The sequence below is a fragment of the Poecilia reticulata genome, chromosome 10, assembly GCF_904066995.2.
Source record: "Poecilia reticulata chromosome 10, P_reticulata-male-v2, whole genome shotgun sequence".
In the NCBI taxonomy this organism is placed as follows: domain Eukaryota; kingdom Metazoa; phylum Chordata; class Actinopteri; order Cyprinodontiformes; family Poeciliidae; genus Poecilia; species Poecilia reticulata.
Window position 1 is genome coordinate 17,615,070 of NC_088839.1, and position 20,386 is coordinate 17,635,455.

The 20,386-nt window shown below is 39.1% G+C and overlaps 1 protein-coding gene across 1 annotated transcript in view; it reads right to left on the bottom strand.

Annotated features, from left to right (window-relative positions):
* dock2 (dedicator of cytokinesis 2) overlaps nt 1-20,386 on the bottom strand; it is a 142,219-nt gene that overhangs the window by 75,008 nt on the left and 46,825 nt on the right. The window contains exons 17-26 of the mRNA XM_081611502.1: nt 20,205-20,277; nt 19,802-19,905; nt 16,671-16,869; nt 14,343-14,440; nt 14,150-14,239; nt 13,785-13,885; nt 9,206-9,340; nt 6,072-6,180; nt 5,680-5,750; nt 3,780-3,886 (exon numbers count right to left, since the gene is read on the bottom strand). Of these exons, the coding sequence (XP_081467628.1) occupies nt 3,780-3,886; nt 5,680-5,750; nt 6,072-6,180; nt 9,206-9,340; nt 13,785-13,885; nt 14,150-14,239; nt 14,343-14,440; nt 16,671-16,869; nt 19,802-19,905; nt 20,205-20,277 (1,087 nt within the window). The remainder of the gene's footprint in view (nt 1-3,779; nt 3,887-5,679; nt 5,751-6,071; nt 6,181-9,205; nt 9,341-13,784; nt 13,886-14,149; nt 14,240-14,342; nt 14,441-16,670; nt 16,870-19,801; nt 19,906-20,204; nt 20,278-20,386) is intronic.

A 20,386-nucleotide genomic window follows, 5' to 3' on the forward strand; every position in this document is an offset into this window, starting at 1 on the left:
CTACTAAAAAGAAAAACAATTAAGAATTTCATATATAATCTTAAGACAATGCTACATATGTTATTCAGGGAGCTGCACTACTCTGACTTTCACAGATGTCTAACCAGATCCACTCTTATTCAGGATGCGTTTTATTTCCACACTTCACCTCTCACAAAACCTGCCGATTGTTTGAGATTTTGCAAAAAGATGCGTGCAAGTTAGTTGGCAGGAAATGACACGCATAGAGAGAAAACACCTCTTGAACTTGTGCAGTAGCAGCATACAAGCGCAGGAAAAACAAACTTGTGCTGCTGAGTCAAATCTGAAGTAGCAACCGTTCCCCACTCAACACAGCATCCCCTTCCGCAGCGAGGGGAGTCAGTGGATTCGATATTTTTCCCTGGAGAGTGAGCTTGGCAGGTCTATTTGGACAGACAGGTGGGGATATTAAATATGTATTACTGTGCAGTGATAGGACACCAGGCCATTAGCTATTATAAATATGTAATTTAAGTCTGCTGCATACATTCTGTCTGCTGAACGAAGGGTCTGTGACTATACAAGCCCGCTGATTAGCATCCCAACACTAAAATGCATCTCAATTAGACTGAGTGTCAGCCCTCATTTGGGAAAGCTGGGACTGAAATGAAAAAAGCAGATAGATACAAAAAAAAAAAAAAGAAATTAGAGTAACGCACAAAAAAAAAATGCAGGAAAGGCGACATGATATCAGCTGCTACCAACCGGCAAATTCCAGTCAAGCCAATAGTTGTTATTTAGCCTGTTTTCAATTAAATATAATGAAATTGCACAAAAATCAGTTCATTCTATATCGCAAATTAATTGATTTCAACTCATGAAACCCAAAATGTAAAATGTTGTGGTAAAAATGCACAGTTGGAGCCACACACTGTCATAAAGTAAATTTAAAAAACGCAACAATTTTACCAGTATGTAATATTTTGCTTTTGCTAAATCCCAGAAAAACATATGAAAACATTTTCAGAGATTTTTAAAATAATTACTTTTAAGTGTATATGACTTGGTATATATGTGTGTCATAGACATTGTTGAGACATGAGCTAGGACTGTTTTTAATTTCAGACATTTCCGTCACTCGTGTACATCACATTTACAGTTAAAACCAGTTTTTTTGTCTAAAAGACTCACCGTCACAAAATCAGACTAATTATTTCTCATTCTAGCTCAGCTTACATGCATAAAATGAGAATATTTATGAGATTTAGAAAAGGTATGCAAAAGCTCCATCATATTTATCACATTAGAACCTATTCAAAAGTCAAAGTTTAAATGGTATTTCTAGCTCAAAGTATGAACAACGTACAACTAAAATGCCTTTCCTCTTTTCTCGTTGCATTATGTTTCTTGTATCCTTTGTTTCTTTTTGATTAATCTGTAATCTACCTTTCACATTTTGCTCATCTGCCTGGCCCACTGGCTCTCCGTTCCTCATTTTGTTTTGTTGTTCTGCAAATCCATTTTCACCATCCTTCCCTTCACTGTTTTATCACATCTAATCTGTCGTTCACCAGGTTTTTCTTGAATATTAACAAGCACTGCAGCATCTGAACAGATACTGTGACGGAGATACTTTAATATCTGCTAGCCGAGATTGATGTGCTCTTTGATAGCTTCGTGGACAGTTTGATGCAGATTTTTTGTTTTCCTTGTTCTGTATATGCTTTCTCTGCCTTTTTCTTTCTCCCTCTGTTTTCAGTGACAGAGTGTAAGTCAGAGCATTTTGACAGCAAGCCAGAGGGCTGCACCCCTGGGGAATCAATCATCTGAGCCACGATCAATACCAAAGAACCATATCCTGGGCCCATGTTAGCTACAAATTTGGGTTGCAGCGACAGTCTAGCAAAAATCCTCAGTGCAGCTGTACCTTAACCACCACTGCGAAAACAATGAGATGCAGTCATGGACAAAGCAAGAACAGTTGATCAGATTTTCTATGAATCCATCTTGCACAGGCCAGGTTCTGTTTTAAGCCACGTCTGTCGACCGCAACCCTTTAGAGTCAACAAAAGAAGTCAAATTATCGTTCCAATTATTGTGTACACAACATCACAGCATTTGATCGATCTCATCCATCATTATTATTTGGACCTCAGTGGGGAAAACAACAATTTATCAGCTCGGTACAAGAAAATTAAATGGCTTTAACAGGTCTAAGAGGAGGCTGTGAGGGAGAGGAGGGAATCACTGATGCATGGCAGGCTTTAAAGGTTTGGAATCAATGAGAAAAAATCTCTTGTAAATGTGTTCAAATAAGGTAGTTGTAGTCTAAAATCAGACAGGTTTAGAAAAGTCGAAATGAAAGGCTCTGGAAACACGTCCTACCCTGTTTTATTTTATTTTTTACAATCAATAGATGATACACCTCCCTTAACAGAGACCACCAGTGAGATAAATTAGATTGATATTCTATTAACACATATGTGTTAGAATAGTGCACGTTTCAAAAGTTCACACAGGAGTTTAGAATCGATACAACATTAAGAAATCGTTCCGTTAGAAGCCACTGATGCCTTTTAAATCTCTGCTCAGGTCTGTTATTTTTAACCTCCAGACAGGTTAATCACAGATAGAGACATTTACCATCAGTCGAAGGTCAACATTAACAGTGCCACTTGGACTGATTGCAATAAGATGGTATCTAACTGGGCCCATTGCTCTGATTGTGATACGGCTGTGGGTGAACCTTACAGCCCTAAACTCGTATGTTAAAATATAAACATCAAACATCTGTAGTCTGGATATAAAAACTGATTGTGAGGAAGGACAGGTTTAGGTTGGTTTAACTGTAACTGTAGATGGAGAAAATATGACTTCTAAAACAGATGTTTTAGATAATGTCGGGGTTTTCTTTCAAAGAGGCAGAAATTTGGTTACATTTTTCATAGGTTTCTTATTAAATTAGAAAAAAAAAGTTCATTAAAGTACAGTCAGTCGGCTCATTTATGACACGTAAATGGTTCAAGGTAAGAATTGCTTTGACGCATTTTGCTATTACGAAAAATTAAAAGCCTGATTTAACCCGTCAGAAACTGATCAGAGTCAATCTGTGATCAGCTTCCAGAGTATTTACATCTAATGTCAAGAGCACAAAACTACAGCAAACCCCAAACTGTCATTCCCTAATAAAACAAACATATGAAACACATATAAGTCAATATGAAAAGCTGGATGTCTGGGAAATTTAAATGAGCAATTGCTTATTACAGAGAAATTAAATATTTAACTTGATTATAATTAAGATTAAATCTGCTCATCTCAGTATCCTAGAGTTGAACATGAGTCCATTTCTCTGTCTAAAGCGCAGATGAATTTGGGTGACGCAAGCCATAAAGCAATACTGTACAAAAAGTATGGCTCAATTTTGAGCTATGAATTAGCTCAAAGTGCTCATCCTCCTTTATGTACGATGCTTGACTGAGTAGTCCCCCAATAAAATGGAACATTAAGCCTTCAGAATAACCACGATGAAGACGTTGTTATAGAATTAAAAACATTTTATTCTGGCCATAAAGTGGAGCAGGGACACTTTTGAACTGCTCTGTTGGAAAAAATGACAAAGTTTCACAGACCTTTTCTTGTAATTTCATAAATAATGTCATGAAGAATAAACAGATTTCCTGGGAATTAAAATCAGAATCAGCTAACATTTTTCTGACATGAAGCAAGTTTGTGTCTGGTTCTCCACGCAGGATCAGGCCTGCTGTCGTTTAACAACGATCTGCTCGGCGAAAACAACCTGAAACAACGAGACGCACCTTGTTTCTGGAAGAGCTGGCTGCTGACGATTTCAGTCATGGAGGAAACTTTCTGTTTCTGGAGCTTTTCAGGCGGGATGCAGGAATAAAAGTCGTGCAGCAGTTTGCTGAGGGAAGAAAGCAACGGATGACAGGAGTATTAATTACATGTGGAAACAGCAACACATGTTTGTTTTCCTGGAAATATCTGGTGCGAACAATTCGCATTTGTTTAGACTTTGCATTTCATTTTTGTCTAAGTAGTCTGGCGATGCTTTGCACATGTTCAAAGCTAAGATCAGCATTTTAATCACCTTGTTAATATTTCCAGCTTCAGTCATCTGACCTTAAAGGTAAAAAAAAAAAAAAACACGAATCCACTTAAAGGAAACACTTGTAGAACATAGAAAACACGAACCAGAACCACAAGGCGAGCGGCGTTTACCGCATAAAAACAAATGAGCCGGAGCGTGCACGCTCATTAATGAAGCCAATGCCTCTTATTCAATTTCTCAATAATTAAACAGGTTAAGCAGCCTGGTTGGTCGCCGTGACGCTACTTAGAAAAGACTCAACACTCAGACCACAGCAAAACGTCTGTCGCTTCTCTTTCTCTCCGTTTTTCCCCTGTTCCTCTCATTTTTGCCAGCCGACATGGTATAACTTTTATTAACAGTGTGAAATAATAAAACACACACCCTTCGTAACAGAAAGTTTTGTGTGCTGTTATGATGTGCGTAAGCCGACGTGGGCACATGCTGAGGCACAGACGGCCATCTGAGACTTATCAGGCCCACTAATAATCTGAGCCGAATCTAATTAAAATCTGAAATGCCAAGCAAAGGACAATAAAACACGGGCGCAGATGACAAAATATTTGCAAGCAGCACTACACGGATCAGACTGCAGCTAAGTTTACAATGTGCAGGATCTATAGAGGATATAAGAACGCTTTGATGTCCACCTCCTGCACTGCGATTGTAATTCAAACAGTTTGCTTGCAGAAAATGCTTGAGGGCAAATCTTATCAAAAATGCAGCGGGGACCTTACTTTCAAGTTCAGATGGCTCTGATAGGTTTGTGAATGAGAGCATAAGGAAGTAAGAAAGAAAAAAAAGAGGATTTATGTGCAGAAGAAGGAAAGGGAAAAATGAATGACAGAATATAAGGATGGATGTCCCGACTTTCAACTTTACACCTCGGTATCTTTGAAATATTGTGTACGGCTGTGAGTCAGGTGGTAAAAAAAATAAAAAATACTGAACCTATAAGAGATAAACAGGTGCAGGTGGCTGCAGATAATGCACAACCAATAAAAAGGACACACACAGGTCAGAGAAAGGTGAAATGAGAAATTAGAAGGACAAAAAGCCTCGAAATGCTACGCAGATAGTTCTGGAAACATCAGTTAATATCTTATTTCTGCAACGTAAAAAGGTCATCCAGAGAAAATGGATCTATTAGTTGTTGCGCTGCCACAGGATGAATGAAAAAATGCTTAAAAAACATGAAGCTGAAAACAGCATAAGAAGTGAAGGGGAAATGGGCAAACATGTCATTTTATGGATAAAAAGTACAATAAATGTTTGATTCTGGCTCAAGGAGAGGTCAAGTGAGGTCACTCCAATTCATCCAGCTTTATACGAGACAAAAGAAAAATAGAAGTGTAAAGTTGCAAAGGCCACTAGGAAAGGGCAGCACAGCAGCTGAGAGAGTTTGTCCTTGTTTCTGCATCAGTTTGATGAGACTTATATCTCCTGGTTAAAAGGGGTAAAGCTTAAGCACTGAGAGGTGTGTGGGTGAATGAGGCGAGCAGAGGTCAGTAAACAAAACTAAGAGAAATCTAACAGCTCTCACGCGTCCCATTCATCTGCACACCTCAACGACACTTGTACGTTTTGTTTTGTTTCTTTTTGCTCACCTGAGGAGTTTTGCATCAAAAACTTTCTCGACGTCATGCAGTACTGTTGGCAGGTACTTCAGAGCGGCAACCTGATGACACACACGTACCAAAACACATTAGAATCACTGGTTTGCCCCCTGCGGAAGGTGACTTTGTCATCAAACAGGCTCGTTTCGCATTTAAAAATGGATCCATCTCATTTCCCCGCCACGCTGCTTTGTGCCTGGATCTGTTTCAATATCTTGATGCAAGTAGTCAGAAGGGGAACGACGTGAAGAATTTGAGTACCGATGTTGTCAAACTCAGAAAAGACCAGAAGGGAGGGGAAAATGAAGAAAAGATGACACAATGACAGACAGGAAACGCAGCAAAAGTGAAGGAGACAGAAAAGTTTGAAGACGTGCAATTACCCTGAGCAGGAGCGTGGTGGTGTAGTCGGTTTTCATCAAGTTATTGATGGACTCAAAAAGCCTCCTCAGCGAGTCCTCAAACTCAGCCTGCTCCTTCCCCTCGTAGAGCCTGAGAAGGCAGGAGAGAGTGTATGGAAATGCAAAAGAAAAAAAAAAAGTCTTCCACGAAAACCTTAATAAAACATTATCTGTCACAAGGGGGGGGCCTTGGTAGAAAGCCACAAGAGTTGGAGTACCAACCTTTTTTAAAAGGCAAGGATAAGGCAAAACAACAGGTGTGCTAAATATTTATTGAAACTGAATTTGGAAGGAAAGACAAACATACAGAGAAAATAGAAGGAGCCTTATCTGTATTCTAATGCCACAAAAGTACGCTCACAGAAGACTTTCCAAATTCTTTTCTTCCTCTATAAAGTGTAAATTATCTCACCATCTTTGCTTTTATTCGGTAACCTAAATTGAATCCAGATGGTGATAACAATCAGCGGAGTCAGAGCTACCTCGATAACGACGGCAATCAGGCGCTGAAATCACACCCAAAGTCTTGAGTTTGTGTGGAAAGAGAATATCGGAGTCAGACCGCCTGAGTAATTATACAGCAAAGCAACACGTGTAATTCGGCGCGTTACATTTCACAACAGGGAGGCACAAACGCTAATATGCTAACAAGACATTATGCTGCCGAGGTAAAAGGTAAATATTTATAGGCACCGACCGCTGCATTGACAACAACCATTAACGTAAGAAACTGGGTTATCTTTGTCGCTGCCATTTACAATCTGCTTAAAGAGCCATTCTGGTCATGATCTATTAAATTTCTCCTCCACCAACTCTTAGCAAGTCTTACTCTAATCCATCTCTCCATCCCTCCTGCTCCTCACTCTCTTTGTGTGACTCAGTTGTGCTGCGCATTTGTTAATTATAATTGTGAGAGCTGGAGGGATGGATTAGTGGCTCACAGTGAATTTAGCATGGGGGGGGGAGTGAGATTAAGCAGTAATGCACAGAGGTATTATCACTGGGCTCTTTGCAGAATATAGTTATGATTACAGAAGCATTGTCCTGTTTAATCCATGAACTCTATCTGTGTTTAACGGGGTGCTTAGAGAGCTATCCGGTTGTATCAGGGTCAGTGTTTGTGTTATCGCACTCGGCTGTGGACTAACACTACGCGTCGTTCACTGTCAGCTAAAAGCGACTGCGTCTTGGAGAAAATAACCTTTGTCTAATTAAAAATATGCTTGTGGAAGTACGAAAATTCAAAAAAGGAACAACGTGACTGTCAGGTTCGATTTGGTGAATTAACACCCAGCGCCTTTGGTCTCTGGGAGATACACATCTCTGATATAAACACAAAAAAGTGATGACCTACATAAGTGAAAACATGTCTGTGTCATCCTACATGTCTGTGGGAAGGAAAGAAGGGATGAATGAATGAAGGAAAAATGGACGGATAGACAGGCAGACAAATGGGGAAAACAAATGAATAGACAGATAATGGAGGGGCGATGGGAAAACACAGGTGGACTGATATATGGATAAAGCCTGAGGCAGTTTTTTTTTTATGAGCCACGAGGGCAATTGCCCAGGGCGGCATTAGCAAGGGGAATAAAACATGTGACTGATCTTCTAGTTGCACCATGAACAAGTTTCCTTCGCTTTTGTCTGTGAGCAGTTATTGTCCTCTGCTTGCTGCTGACATGGAGAAATAGTTGTGGGATTTTTTTATCATGTGTCAGAATTTAGTCCATTTCCTGTATTTTGATTGGTTGTTGGATAGTAAAAGTAGGGACGAGCCCGGAGCGTCACTCATGAAAAAACTGTCACTGCATTCAACATTTTGACGGTGGAAAAGAGAATAAAATGGATGTATGTACGGCCTATTCAAACTTTAGAAATACTTAAATCCCATATGTTTCCAGGCATCCCCATATACTTCATAGGAACTCTGTATAGAACAGCTGAAGGAAATTAACATGAACTTTAATTTGTTTCTTTTATGTTGACGTAAACATGCCACATTCCTGGTTTGTCTTTCATGAGTTTAATTTCTTCAGAATACTGACTATTTCAAGGCCAAAAACTTAGCAATTAATAACTAAGCATTAGTTGTCATACTAATAACTAGTACAGTTTACTAGTTTTTTGTAACTAATGACTAGTTTGTTGATGATGGAGTCTATATAGCTACTAGAAAATAAACAAAACAGAGAATAAAGAAAATAAAAGCACAGAAAGTAAATAGAGCCAATCAATTCAAAATAATGGTTGATAAATGCAGAGAAATAAAACAGCCTGAACTCTGTAATAATGCATACATTCCTGAAACTGAATGTAAGTCACACAGGGACATCCTGAATTTAAACACTCTGAAAAAATAAGTTCATCTTTGCATTTTGTCCTTTTTATGTGAATAATTTCACATTTCACCAATAATAAAAAGATCAAGATGCAGTCAGAGTTTTCTGTTACTCATAATATTTACAAAAATCTTCTCCATTTCTACTGTCTCTAGGTAAAATGACAGGATTTACTAAAATAACTAAACATACTAAAACAGAAATGATCAGTTGTTTTGTTTGGACTGAATATTATGCTAAAAAACAGCACATCACCAAATCAACAGATTTAAATCTGCTGAAAAACAAAGCCTCCCTAACACAACTGCAAACCTACCTGCCTCACATATATGCAGAAACAAGACTGCAAATATCATTGCCTAATATTCCCTCTGAAGTTCGCAATCATAACACCCTTCGTCATAACTAGGCAAGGCAGACCTATCGATTTAAACTAAAGTGTTTGCACTTATTACATGATGCGGTTCTGGAAGCTCTCCCAGCACAAAGAGCATCTCCCCTGGCAGGACGTTTGTTTTCTGGCTGCAGTCCTGCACTGAGATTAGCTTTCATTTGGTTGCTGCACTTCATCATCAATGCTTATTAGCAACGTTACTGCTGTTATCAGCAGCATCTTGCCTCAGAGCTGTCAAACACAATTACCTGAACAACGAAAGGTCACAAGGTGCTCTGTAAATTCAATAATTTGTAATTTTTTTTTATTCTTGATAACAGAAGAACAAAACATGAAGCGATCATAGTCAAGAATAGCCGACAGAAAAACGAAGAACCTACTGGGAGTAGAGCATCCGTGATCGAACAATGAACTTAAAGATGTACTCGAGGGCTTTGAGGGTTCGCAGTATGGGCTCGCATTGTTCTCCACGGCTAGACACATCCAGGTACCGCTTCAACACCGACATCAGCTTTCTGTGCGAGAATAAAGGAGGCAGAGAAGCATAGACATAAATCAAAACAACTCCCTTTTTTCTTTTTAAATTCATTTCCTTATGTTCTGAGGTTTGAAAAGCTAACCACCAGCTAATTATTTTTTTTTTCTTATCCACAAAGCAGAGAGACAAAACGAAAAAGAGAAACAGACAAACTGGGAGGGTGGAGGTTTTGACATAAAACCCAAAAAGTTCTCCATATATTCACAGATGTACCTGTCAGACTTAGACATTTTTATTTGAGCTCAGAGGCATTGTTGGGGGAAGAAAAAAAAAAGAAATCTCTCCAACAAATGTACGCCCTACAGGCGTCTTTAGTCTCAGATAGAAATACTTCAGTGTTTCAGAGCAGCAGGCGAGAGGTGTGGGAGGCAAAGAGTTTATGACCTCCTAAAGCTCCCCAGCAAACACCCCTCCTGAGACGTCTCAATGGCATAAAATGCAAACATATATCTGCAGTGGGAGTGGAAAAGGTCAAGATTTTTGTCTGTCAAGCTCCATTTTCAAGAAATTGAAAAGGGAATCACCTCGAAACCAGTTTACAACTCCTTCATCCTTTTAAACAACAAGAATCTATTAGGATAATAAACTGTGACTTAAGCTCGCCGCCATCATGATGGCCCTAAAAGATGTGCTCAAAATAATACCATTTAGTGTTGTTTACATACGTCTGGCTTAAGAAGCAGCGCAAGAGGATTTCTTCGTTTTTTTAGAGTAGTTTAAAATGTGGTGTGAGGGAGTTAAAGACTTTTACATAACAGCCTCTCAGCTGACAGGCAATAAACTGCGATGACCTTTTTTAAGCAGGGTGAACACAGCACACAAGTAGGGAAATCGTTGCGTTTTGATGCCAACAGACGGATATTCAAATGGGGTAGAGACAAGAAATATGTGAAATGAGGAAGACGAGAGAAAAAGCAGTGGGAAAGCCAGGTATAAAAACGGAAACAAGAAGTAGGAAGGCAGGAATTAGACACATTCATATATATATATATATATATATATATATATATATATATATATATATATATTTTTTTTTTTTTTTTTTTTTTTTTTTTTTTTTTATTTATTTATTTTTGTCTAAAGTTGTTTTCTTTAAGCAAACTTCAGTGAAAGCTTTCCAGGCTACACTACCGTGAGATTCTAAAGGACTTCTGTAGGTTTTGTCATTCTTTTCTAAGGTTTTTGTTTACACAAGATGATCCCAGACTGTTAAAGTCTTGTTAATGTCTGGGTCGAAAGAAGCCACCGGAAAGAAGCCACTGGGTCTTTTTTTTTTGTTTTGTTTTGTTGTGGGGTTTTTTGTTGTTGATGATAATGTATTTAGTGTTTTTTTTTATTCTATCATGACAAACAGATTAATTTTACTCAAAAAAATAAACAAAAAAATAATGAGAATGTTCAATGGGTCTTAACTGTGATAAAAATCATCAGCAGCAATAATTAATAAATAATTTTAGTTTGACAAAAATAAATAAATTCAGGGGATTCATCTATACCAGTGGTCCCCAAACTACGGCCCGCGGGCCGGATCCGGCCCGCCTCCACATTTGGTCCGGCCCCCTGAACAATACCAGAGAGCATTTAGATTTATTTTCATATACCGTATTTTCCGGACTACAAGCCGTTTATATGCGGATTTTTGTTCAACCACCAGGGGGCTCTTTAGCAGGAAGTGAATCATTGGAAGTCTGGTTACGTGCGCGCCAACACTGAGCCCACAAACAGCAAAATGAGTAAGAAACAGATCAGATGTCTTTTGAAAGTTTCTTTGCAAAGGGGAAAAGGCCCAGAGAAGAGACAGGAGAATGGATTTATCCAGGACCGGTAGGTGAGTCCCACATTACAACCCTGCTCTGCGTAACATGCTAATGAGGCAATGAAGCTTCAAGCTGCTTTGCCACGTAGAGACCAAGCAGGCTGCACTCAAGCAACACACCTCGGGTGTCATTGTCTCTCATCACTCCCAGATGGGACCGTCTCGTTGCAGAGAAACAAGCTCATTGCTCCCGTTAGTCATCATCGTGAGTTAAAATTTTCACGAAAGTAAAATGTTCGTTTTTGTGGCGCTTCTGTATCTTATTTCAATGGGATATATAAATGTTACCATAGCGACCAGAGTCAGAGCGTTTGGGCAGTGGTCGAGAGGAGAGGAGTAGAGCAGAGCTTTGGCCGATTCTCCAAACCTCTGTGACCACAGAGCTGATAAAAGTCCAACAGGTTCGATTGGTTCGTGTTCAGCCACACGGCACGAACCGATTCCAGTCACGAACATCCCGATTCCAGAGGATAATCCAGTAAAACCCCCCAACATAGCGGGAATTTAGAATAAGCAAACACAGATGACGATATAGAAGCAATAGTTATAGTTTGTGGAGTCATTTTAGAGATAAAAGACGTAATAAAAAGAAAAGGCGGTGGATGAAAGACGACGGTAGCAGCCGCTCTATTTGCTGCACTATGATTTGGAGGTGAATATGTTTTTCCATAGTTAACATTTTTACCTGAATAAACATAATAATGACCTTTTAGATTTAATAATAAACATTTCCACATATGATCTCCGATATCCACCGGACTCTCAGTTGCGCGATATGTCAGCTGTTTGGGATTCCCCTCTGTTCTTACGTCACCGCACTTTTTGATTGGCTACCTGTCACATTCAACAGGTTGTATTCTCGTTCCCAGTCAGGAAAAAACCCCACAGGCTGCGATAAAAGGGCCAAGACGACCCAAATAGGGCATATTCAGTATTTAGCGGGAACACCAACATGCAGAAGCCTTATCTGACTGTTCATCCCGCCTCCCTCTGCCCCTCTCCCGGGCCGCAACAAGATGTCCAAGTCTTGACCGGTCCGCGGTAATAAACAGGTTGGGACCACTGATTTAGCACATACTAGTAACAGACACGAAGGATCAGCACTTTTACTGCTACAGTTACCGTTCGGAAACTACCGTAATCAGTTCTGTTAAATCTAATCTTGGCAACTTTTTCTTTTACAACCCTAATAAATGTGATATTCAATTGATCTGTTATTACTCAAATTTTGGGTGTCCGCCCCCCTCTGCTGCTGCTGCATTGCTGTGGAAAACCTAGAGCGGCAGAGATATCTGAGGCTTAGATGTGCATGTTTACTGGTTTAAACAACAAAAAAAGCTTTGGGGTTGTGGCTTATAGTCCGGTGCGGCTCATAGTTCGGAAAATACAGACTATAATCCTTCCTGGATTTTTTCTGTGAAGAACCCAGAAAGAATTATTTGATTGTGCTTTCTGGAAAACGATATATTTTTTACATTTAGGCACTCCTGCAATCGTCTTTTTCTGTTTCACTTTTCCTGTTACAAACTGACTCCGGCCCCCCACCAGAGAAGGAAAAAGTTATATGGCCCTCACAGGAAAAAGTTTGGGGACCACTGATCTATACAGATGCACACTAAGAGCTAATGCAGCTTCTAAAACACCCACCACTACAAGCATTTTTGCCTTGAACACAAAAATACATCAATCTAACATTTGCTGCTACATTTTAAACAGTCAACACCTAAAAATCAATGTGAATGTTATAGAATGGTTAGATTTGACCTTTCAGAGTATTTTGTTACTGTGTAGAATAAATCCACTTCATTCTGTTTGGTTCATCTTATAACTGTGAAAGATTAAAAAGCAATGGATGGACACAAACTGTTTTAGTGAACAAAAATTAACACAAATGGAGAGTTATCTAATTAAATACTAATTTCTGTTGTTTTTTTTAACATACATATAATAGAAATGCATGTTTTGTTGATCAAAATTATTAACAAAATAATAAAGCGTTCTGTTCATTATGCCAGATCCTAATCCAACAATCTTTTGAAACGTTTATCAAAAGGAGCAAACACAATGAGAGATGCACTCATGGAACAATGAGCATGAAGAAATTATTCATTTTTAATCAATCACTTCCAGGCCAGCAGGGAGCAGCTAAATCAGCGCAGAAAAATGAAAATCGGGGTGTTTAAGGAGGAGGAAATGTAAATTTGCTCGCAGATTGTTCCGGATCTTTTATTCACTTGTTTGTTTGGCTTTAGATTTGTTTGTCTTTGTTCTTTTACTTATATTACAAGCATGTTTAATGATACACTTAATTTTTTTTTTACTTACGTGACTACTAACTCTCCAGGTAAGCTGTTTCAGAGCAGGGAGAACACTGACGTTGTGACCAAAATGTTAATATGTATCTTAGTCAATCACAAATGCATTCATTAAATGTATTCGCCCTGTGCTCTGACCTATCTGCACAATCAGTATTATAAAAACAGTAAAGATTCCTAAAGATCTGCTGCTCTTATAGGGTTTATAACAGGCTGGTAGAGGCATGGCTGCAAACAAAAAGCACACCAACTGTTTCAGCTAACACACAAGAGGCTCAAAAATAACCTACTTGTAGGCCAGCGTGGCGCTGAAATGCTGCTTTATGTAGGCTTCCAGAACTGTGTTAAAATGCTGGAACTTTCTGTCAGCGATCAGACCGATGATATAAATCTGCCAAGGCAAAAAAAATATGCAATACAGAGGAAGAGTTAGTGACATGTTTACATACAGTAGCAGCACACTTTTTGCAAGCCAGATAAGAGTTATGTACAACTATCTGACAAACACGACTGTTTGAAAAAGATGGGCACATAGATATGTTAAGATTCCAAACAAGCTGTCAAGGAATCCTGCCGTTTGAGTCGACATGTCGCATATTCAGTGTCACACCTGGCAAAGTGTGTACCCTTCAAGGAGACAACCCCACAAACTCACCAAGGCGTCAAACACAAGGATGTCGTAGTCGTCGTTCTGAGAGTGCTCCATCATGATGTTGAACAAGGCGTCGAGAGTGTCCTGCAGAAACTGCATGCAAACGAAACAGAGCCGGTGGGAAAACACACCCCACACTGGTGTACACACTCAAGCAGAGACATGTCAGGTTTTCTTAATTTTTCATAGCACTGACCTTGACCACCTCCTCGCCATCAATGATTTTGAGTTTCTCCAGGTTTTCTTTCAGGTTGTCAGGCCTGGTTCTCCATTTGAGCAGCCCCAATAGACCCACTGAAATCACAAACAGAATATGTTCAGGTCAGATGTATTTCCCATATGAAGGCAGCTCCATATACCATCTGATAGTGCTGCACAAACCTTAAATTAATCAAAAGGCATTTTCCCAACTGGCTGGGAAACTTTTCCAGGCGATTTTGTTGCTCGGCTAAATTGTGTTTCTGTGTTTCTGTTTTTAATTTTGTAAAGCACTTTGAAATGCCTTGCTGCTGAAATGTGCTATACAAATAAAATTTGATTGATTGATTGATTTTCCCTTGAAAAACAAAAGTCGACTTGACAATCAATGAAATCAGCAGTTTGCTTCTTTTTACTTTATCACATGTAGATATTTCTTTTTCCTTTTGTTTAAAGCGGTTTACAGGATGTACATGAAGACGGATGCAATGCCTTGTAAAAGTTTTCATAAGTCTAAAGCTTCACATTAAATTAACATCAATGACATCCCATTCTTAATTCATATGGTTTAATTTTACATCAGCTCACCCCTTGCAGCTATAACAACCTAGGGAGGCTTTCCACAAGATCAAGGACTGTGTTTATGGCAATTTCAACCTTTCTTCCTGAAGCTCATACAAGGTTGGTGAACGATGTACGCGTATGCAGTCACGTTGGAACAGGAAGAGAGCATCTCCCACCTGTTTCCACAAAGTTGTAGAAACAGGCATCCAAAATGCCTTGGTATGCCGAAGGATCACTGGAGCTAAGGTCTTAATGCAACTCCAACTTTCACACTGATACAATGCAGTTAGACAGATAATGTTCCCCTGATAACTGCAGGAAATGCAGGTTCGTCCATCGAACTGAAAGCCCGAAAGGCAGGATTTGTTGCTTCAGAGAACACGTCTCCAACGCTTTGAGGCCAGTAACTTTTACACCAGTGGTTCCCTGTCCCTCCAGAACCCCCGACTAACCGCAGAATACCTTTTACTGCCAATACTTCTGGTAATAAATGGTAACAAAAATACAAGATATACTTTACAAGATACAAGATATACACTGCGATATACTTTATTATACTCATAAACAATGCTAACATCCTTTGTACCTTTACCTTTAGTGAGAGACTCCCAACATAATGTTTGCTTGTGTTGGTCAGCAGATAAATTATCTAGAATCATTCCAGTAGTTTTCTTTTTTTAAACTTTGTCTAGTGTAAATTACTTCCCATCTTGGCAAATATGGAAAAGTTAAGGTCATATTAGCTGAACAAATTCCTCTAGAATTTGAACCTGCAATTAGGTGAATAACTTTCTGTTAATTGCACGAGTTTCTTTTTGTTTGTTTTTTTCCAATTACTGTACGCCAATCATCTTGTATTTAATCAGCAAACATTCTGCTTCATACAATATGTCTGTCGGTGTTTACACCTGAGCGTCCAAATCCCATTTTTCAGTCATTAAGTATGTTACAGTGTTTGACATGGGACAGATTTCTCTGTCTGCTACTTCAGAGCAAACTGTTCTCCCGGTCCAACGGTTTTCCTGACATGCCACGCCAAGCTTGCACATCTGGAGGTTGGCCCTGAACAGCCCTGTGTGTATGAAGGCCTGAGCGTCTGTGTGTGTGTTTGTGAATGAGGTAAAGGTGATTAATATTGCCGGATAATGTTCATTACGGTGATGGACTGACTTCCTTGAGAACAGCTGCTGCTCTGCACCTGTGTCTGATGCACCTCTCTGTCTGGAGTGGCTGTGCAATTAAGCACTCGTTGATGAGCTCCTTTTTGTGAACGCATTTTGCCTGTGGCGCTGCATCAGTGGGCGTCGTAGACGAGAGCCCAACACTCCTCGATGTTACAATCTTCAGCACGCATAAACACAAATATACCACAATCCTGTCCCCGTTTTGCTGTGAATATCACGCTTATTTTCTCTCGGTTTTAATTGGCTGGATGTCTTTCTACATTCAAAGCCCTACATTTGCATCGCATTACCGCTCTACTTTCAAGCAGAAGTGAAGTTTTAATCATTTATACCCTCAGACCTGAAGAGAATCTTATTGGAAGCAGCGATTCTGACCTCTGCCATCTTCACAGCCAGATGATTATTCATTGGCTTGGCCATATTTTCTCGTCGGAAGAAGGTGTTAATTAAAGTTTTTTTTTTTTTTTTGACATGTCGGCTTTAATTTCAAGCGTCCTTTCTGCTGCTAATTTCTGGCCTGTTTAATTTGCTCTGCAGCCACAAGCTCACACATGTCCAGACCAGAAGCTTGCACGTACCGTTTTGGGTGAGTTTAGTGGAGCAGACCAGGGTGGAGATGGTAAAGCTGTCTCTGGAGCTCACTGACAGGCCTCCACCCCCAGACACGCTGCTGGCGCTGCGGTTCAGTCCTGCCCCCTTGTGGGCGTCGCTGTGATGGTAGCGGGTGGAGGGCAAGGACAAGTATGAGTTCACGTCCTCCATGCGCTTGCTGTCTCCCTGGAAAGACAATGTAGATTTGAATCCATTACACGGAATAGTGATTTACTGTAACTGTAGTAATGAGGCCACATGATAGTATGATGGATGGTGTTCTGGGTCTGGACCAAGAATAATTTTATCCTGTGTTTAGTTAAATCTGTGTTTAGTCTGGGAGTTTTCAGCTGTGAAGTAATACTTGAGGTTTTGAATTAAAAGTCACAAAACACGACCTGCAGGGCACCTGCAGTAATAATGTCTCAACTATTTCTTTTTTTTTTTTTTCTCTCTGAGCAAAATAAAAACAGTCTGAAATCAGGAATAGATCTTTCTCGTGGAATGTAGTTTTGCTCTCATCATCCTTTAGGGACTGCGCTCTCTCTTGTTCCACTCTAAATTTAACAGGTAGTATTTTTCATTTCAGTTAACAATCAGAATGTTCATAAAGTTATTGTATTCTAAGAGATACCCACAATAATAAGTCTTTTAAATGAAAATATAATAGATATTTTGGGTTCTTCTTGCAACTTCTACCACCTCCTCCTCTAACTGTCTGCAGATGTACAAGCAGATTTACTAAATGTGCTTCTTGTTTTCTCTCTTCCTGTTAACTTTCTCACATCTCTCCCTTTATGTTTCCTCTTTCCAACTCTTGATTAACATAAACTCAAAGAAATTTGTATTTATTTTATTTTTCTTAATACATCGAGTGGAAAATTACAGTAAAAGTCGTAACGAATCACTTCTGGAAGGAAAACTGTTGGTCTTCTTATTGGCACTCGGACAAAAATTATGTTCGCTCTACTGCCAGGCAGTATCCTTTACTGATACTGTTGAAAAACGAAGGACATGTGCTGGCACTCTGCTCTGAACACTAATTCTTGCACATTCACTTTTAATGAGAAATCATTGTTTTCAACATGAGCACATTCTGTCAACGTAAAAAAAAAAAACTCCTAGATTAAAAAATATATATATGTATCAGATGATGATTTAGGTATTCAAATACTGTTTGTGAATAAAGGCAAGAACGTTTTTGCCAAAAAAAAAAAAAAAAAAATCACACACACACACTTTTAACAGAGAACACTTTGATCAGAACAACACATCTTCACAACTCTGTTCTCGTTTCACCCCCAACTTCAACCAGGTCGCTGCAGCACAGAGGAAGAGCTAGAAGTCAAAAGTGGAAGAAAGATCAAAAGGAATGCAGGGATAACAAGAGATAATCGCCAACGAGGGCATAGGAGGGCCATCCGTTTGGTATTTGAGTGAATCATGAGTAATTAATCTTCACTGCATCAGACACGTAATCAATATGGCGATTCAATCTTAGCTTGGGCTCATTTAACAGGAAGTCTATTTGGCTTCACTCAACCTGTCAGTGAGGCCATAATCTCCTGTCCAACTTCACTATATCTTTAGTTCTGCTTTCATAACTCTTATTACTGCAGTGACATTACAAAATGTTTTCACTAGCTTAACTTTTGAAGATGCATCTGTTTTCCAAGCATGATGTGAGCAGAAGGTTTTGCTTACCTCAGCTGTTTATGAGTAAAAAAAAAAAACTTTTCTCGGTTTCAACTTTTATTTCACCGGTTGCGTATTATTCAATAAATATGTGTGAGTTACTGTAGCTCAGATGCATAATGTGCAAAAGCTTGAAGTAATAAACAGACTGGTAAAAACCAGTAAAAACAAAGTGAAGTACTGTACTTCATTTTGTACAGAGATCTGGGCTCTTGGCTATGGAGAAAACGATTGTTTCCTAGAGGCGTGGACTCTGTTGTTAAAGTTTAAAATTTTACCCATTTGCTAGGTTTGTGCGTGACTTATGTAATGAGTGCCATGTGTATGGCAGCAATGGCCAGGCTAAGTAACAATAGTTACAAAAAAGTTATTTTATAATCTAGCACAAAGCATTGTGTACCATTAACTAGAGCCACGGTTCATGAATTCAAGCAAAACCATAACAGACCAACAAATGTCATTTTTATCCAAGAAAGGATAAACACCTAAGATTTGTTTTTTAATTGTATTACAATTTTATTTTGCTAGTTAGTTCCCCTTTGACCAACAGAACATCCAAAATTCTTTGTGTCAAAGATTCAACAAGGTCTAAGAAACAGAGATCCTGCTCCTTTACTGATATGATGGCAGTGCAGAGTGGATGCCTGATTTTAAGCTGCACATAGATGGTGACGACACGCCACAAAGGATTTGTGATTACACAACATGACACCAAATAATTCATAAGCAATGTTTCAAAATGACTGGAACTAAGTCTTGCCATCATGCCTTTTGCCATATTGTCTGTCTTAGTTTTAAATGGTACTCCTTTAATGGTCTACCCGTTAAGGATGTTCCTTTATAGGAGATTTATTGTGCCAGTTCAGGTCTGAATGCAGAACTTAAGTTTATTCAGCTTGTTCTTTTTTCTTTTTTTTTACTTTAAAAAACATGCAAAAAGGCAAAAACTGTCCACCATTTGTTTATCTTTGAAGAATTCATAATAAGTTGTGATGGGTTTTGTCCATTTATAGAAGACAAAGCTATATTACACACCCTTTCCTTAGCCTACGTTGGATCATAATTTGAGGCAACATGCTTCAAACATTGCTTAGTATTTTTGCTAGCAGTTCAAGACATCACTGCTGCTGCTTGAGTACAGTAACCAGCACAACTGACTCGCTTCACTGGTTATAAAATAATTTTTTCAAAGTTTTTTGTCATTAATTTTTGTTTGTTTGATTGTAAAATAACTAACTTTACACATTCTGGGAGCCATGGCACTAAATAAACACATTCTGTGTACTAAAGCACCATCAGGTAATCATAGGCATTTGATGTATTGCAAAACAAGCACTGTCAAGTGAACATGTTTATCAGTGAACTGTTCTGCAGCATGCATATGTCAAGACCTACGTCTGTTTAACCTTTAATAAAGTCTCACCTTAAAGACAATAAGGTCATGCAGTCCATCCTGAAGAACTGTCCCATCTTCTTTCATCAGACGTACAAATGCCATCGCAAAGTTTTTCTCACTTTTGTCCTTGGCTGTAGAGGAAGAAGTAAGATGTAAAAAAAAGAAAAGAAAAAAATACATCAGGAAAAAGGAGGGGGAACAAAAACAAGAAGGGTGAAGACTTCAGACGCCATAGACAGGAAAACTGCTCATTTGAATAATCAGGTGTGAGTAATGATGCCATGGGTCATTTTGCAAATTGGTTAGAATCATTAGGTGCTTTCAGTATCGCATTATGCTCCAGGGAACAGGGAGGAGGAGAAGTGTTAGGGACGCTGATCTCATTGAGAAAGCAGACAGGTGCCGAGAAGGAATTGAGGATGCTACTTACACTCCTGTGAAGAGCGGTGTCTGAACATGAAACGCAGATGAATTCTGTGCATTTCTTCCAGAGGGACTGTCACCTGTAGGATATCTCATGTTATTAGAGAACGGAATGCTAAGCCATGTTCTAAGGCCCTATAAAATAACGTGAAGTGAGAAATGCAAATGATGTAGAGCACGTCACTTCAA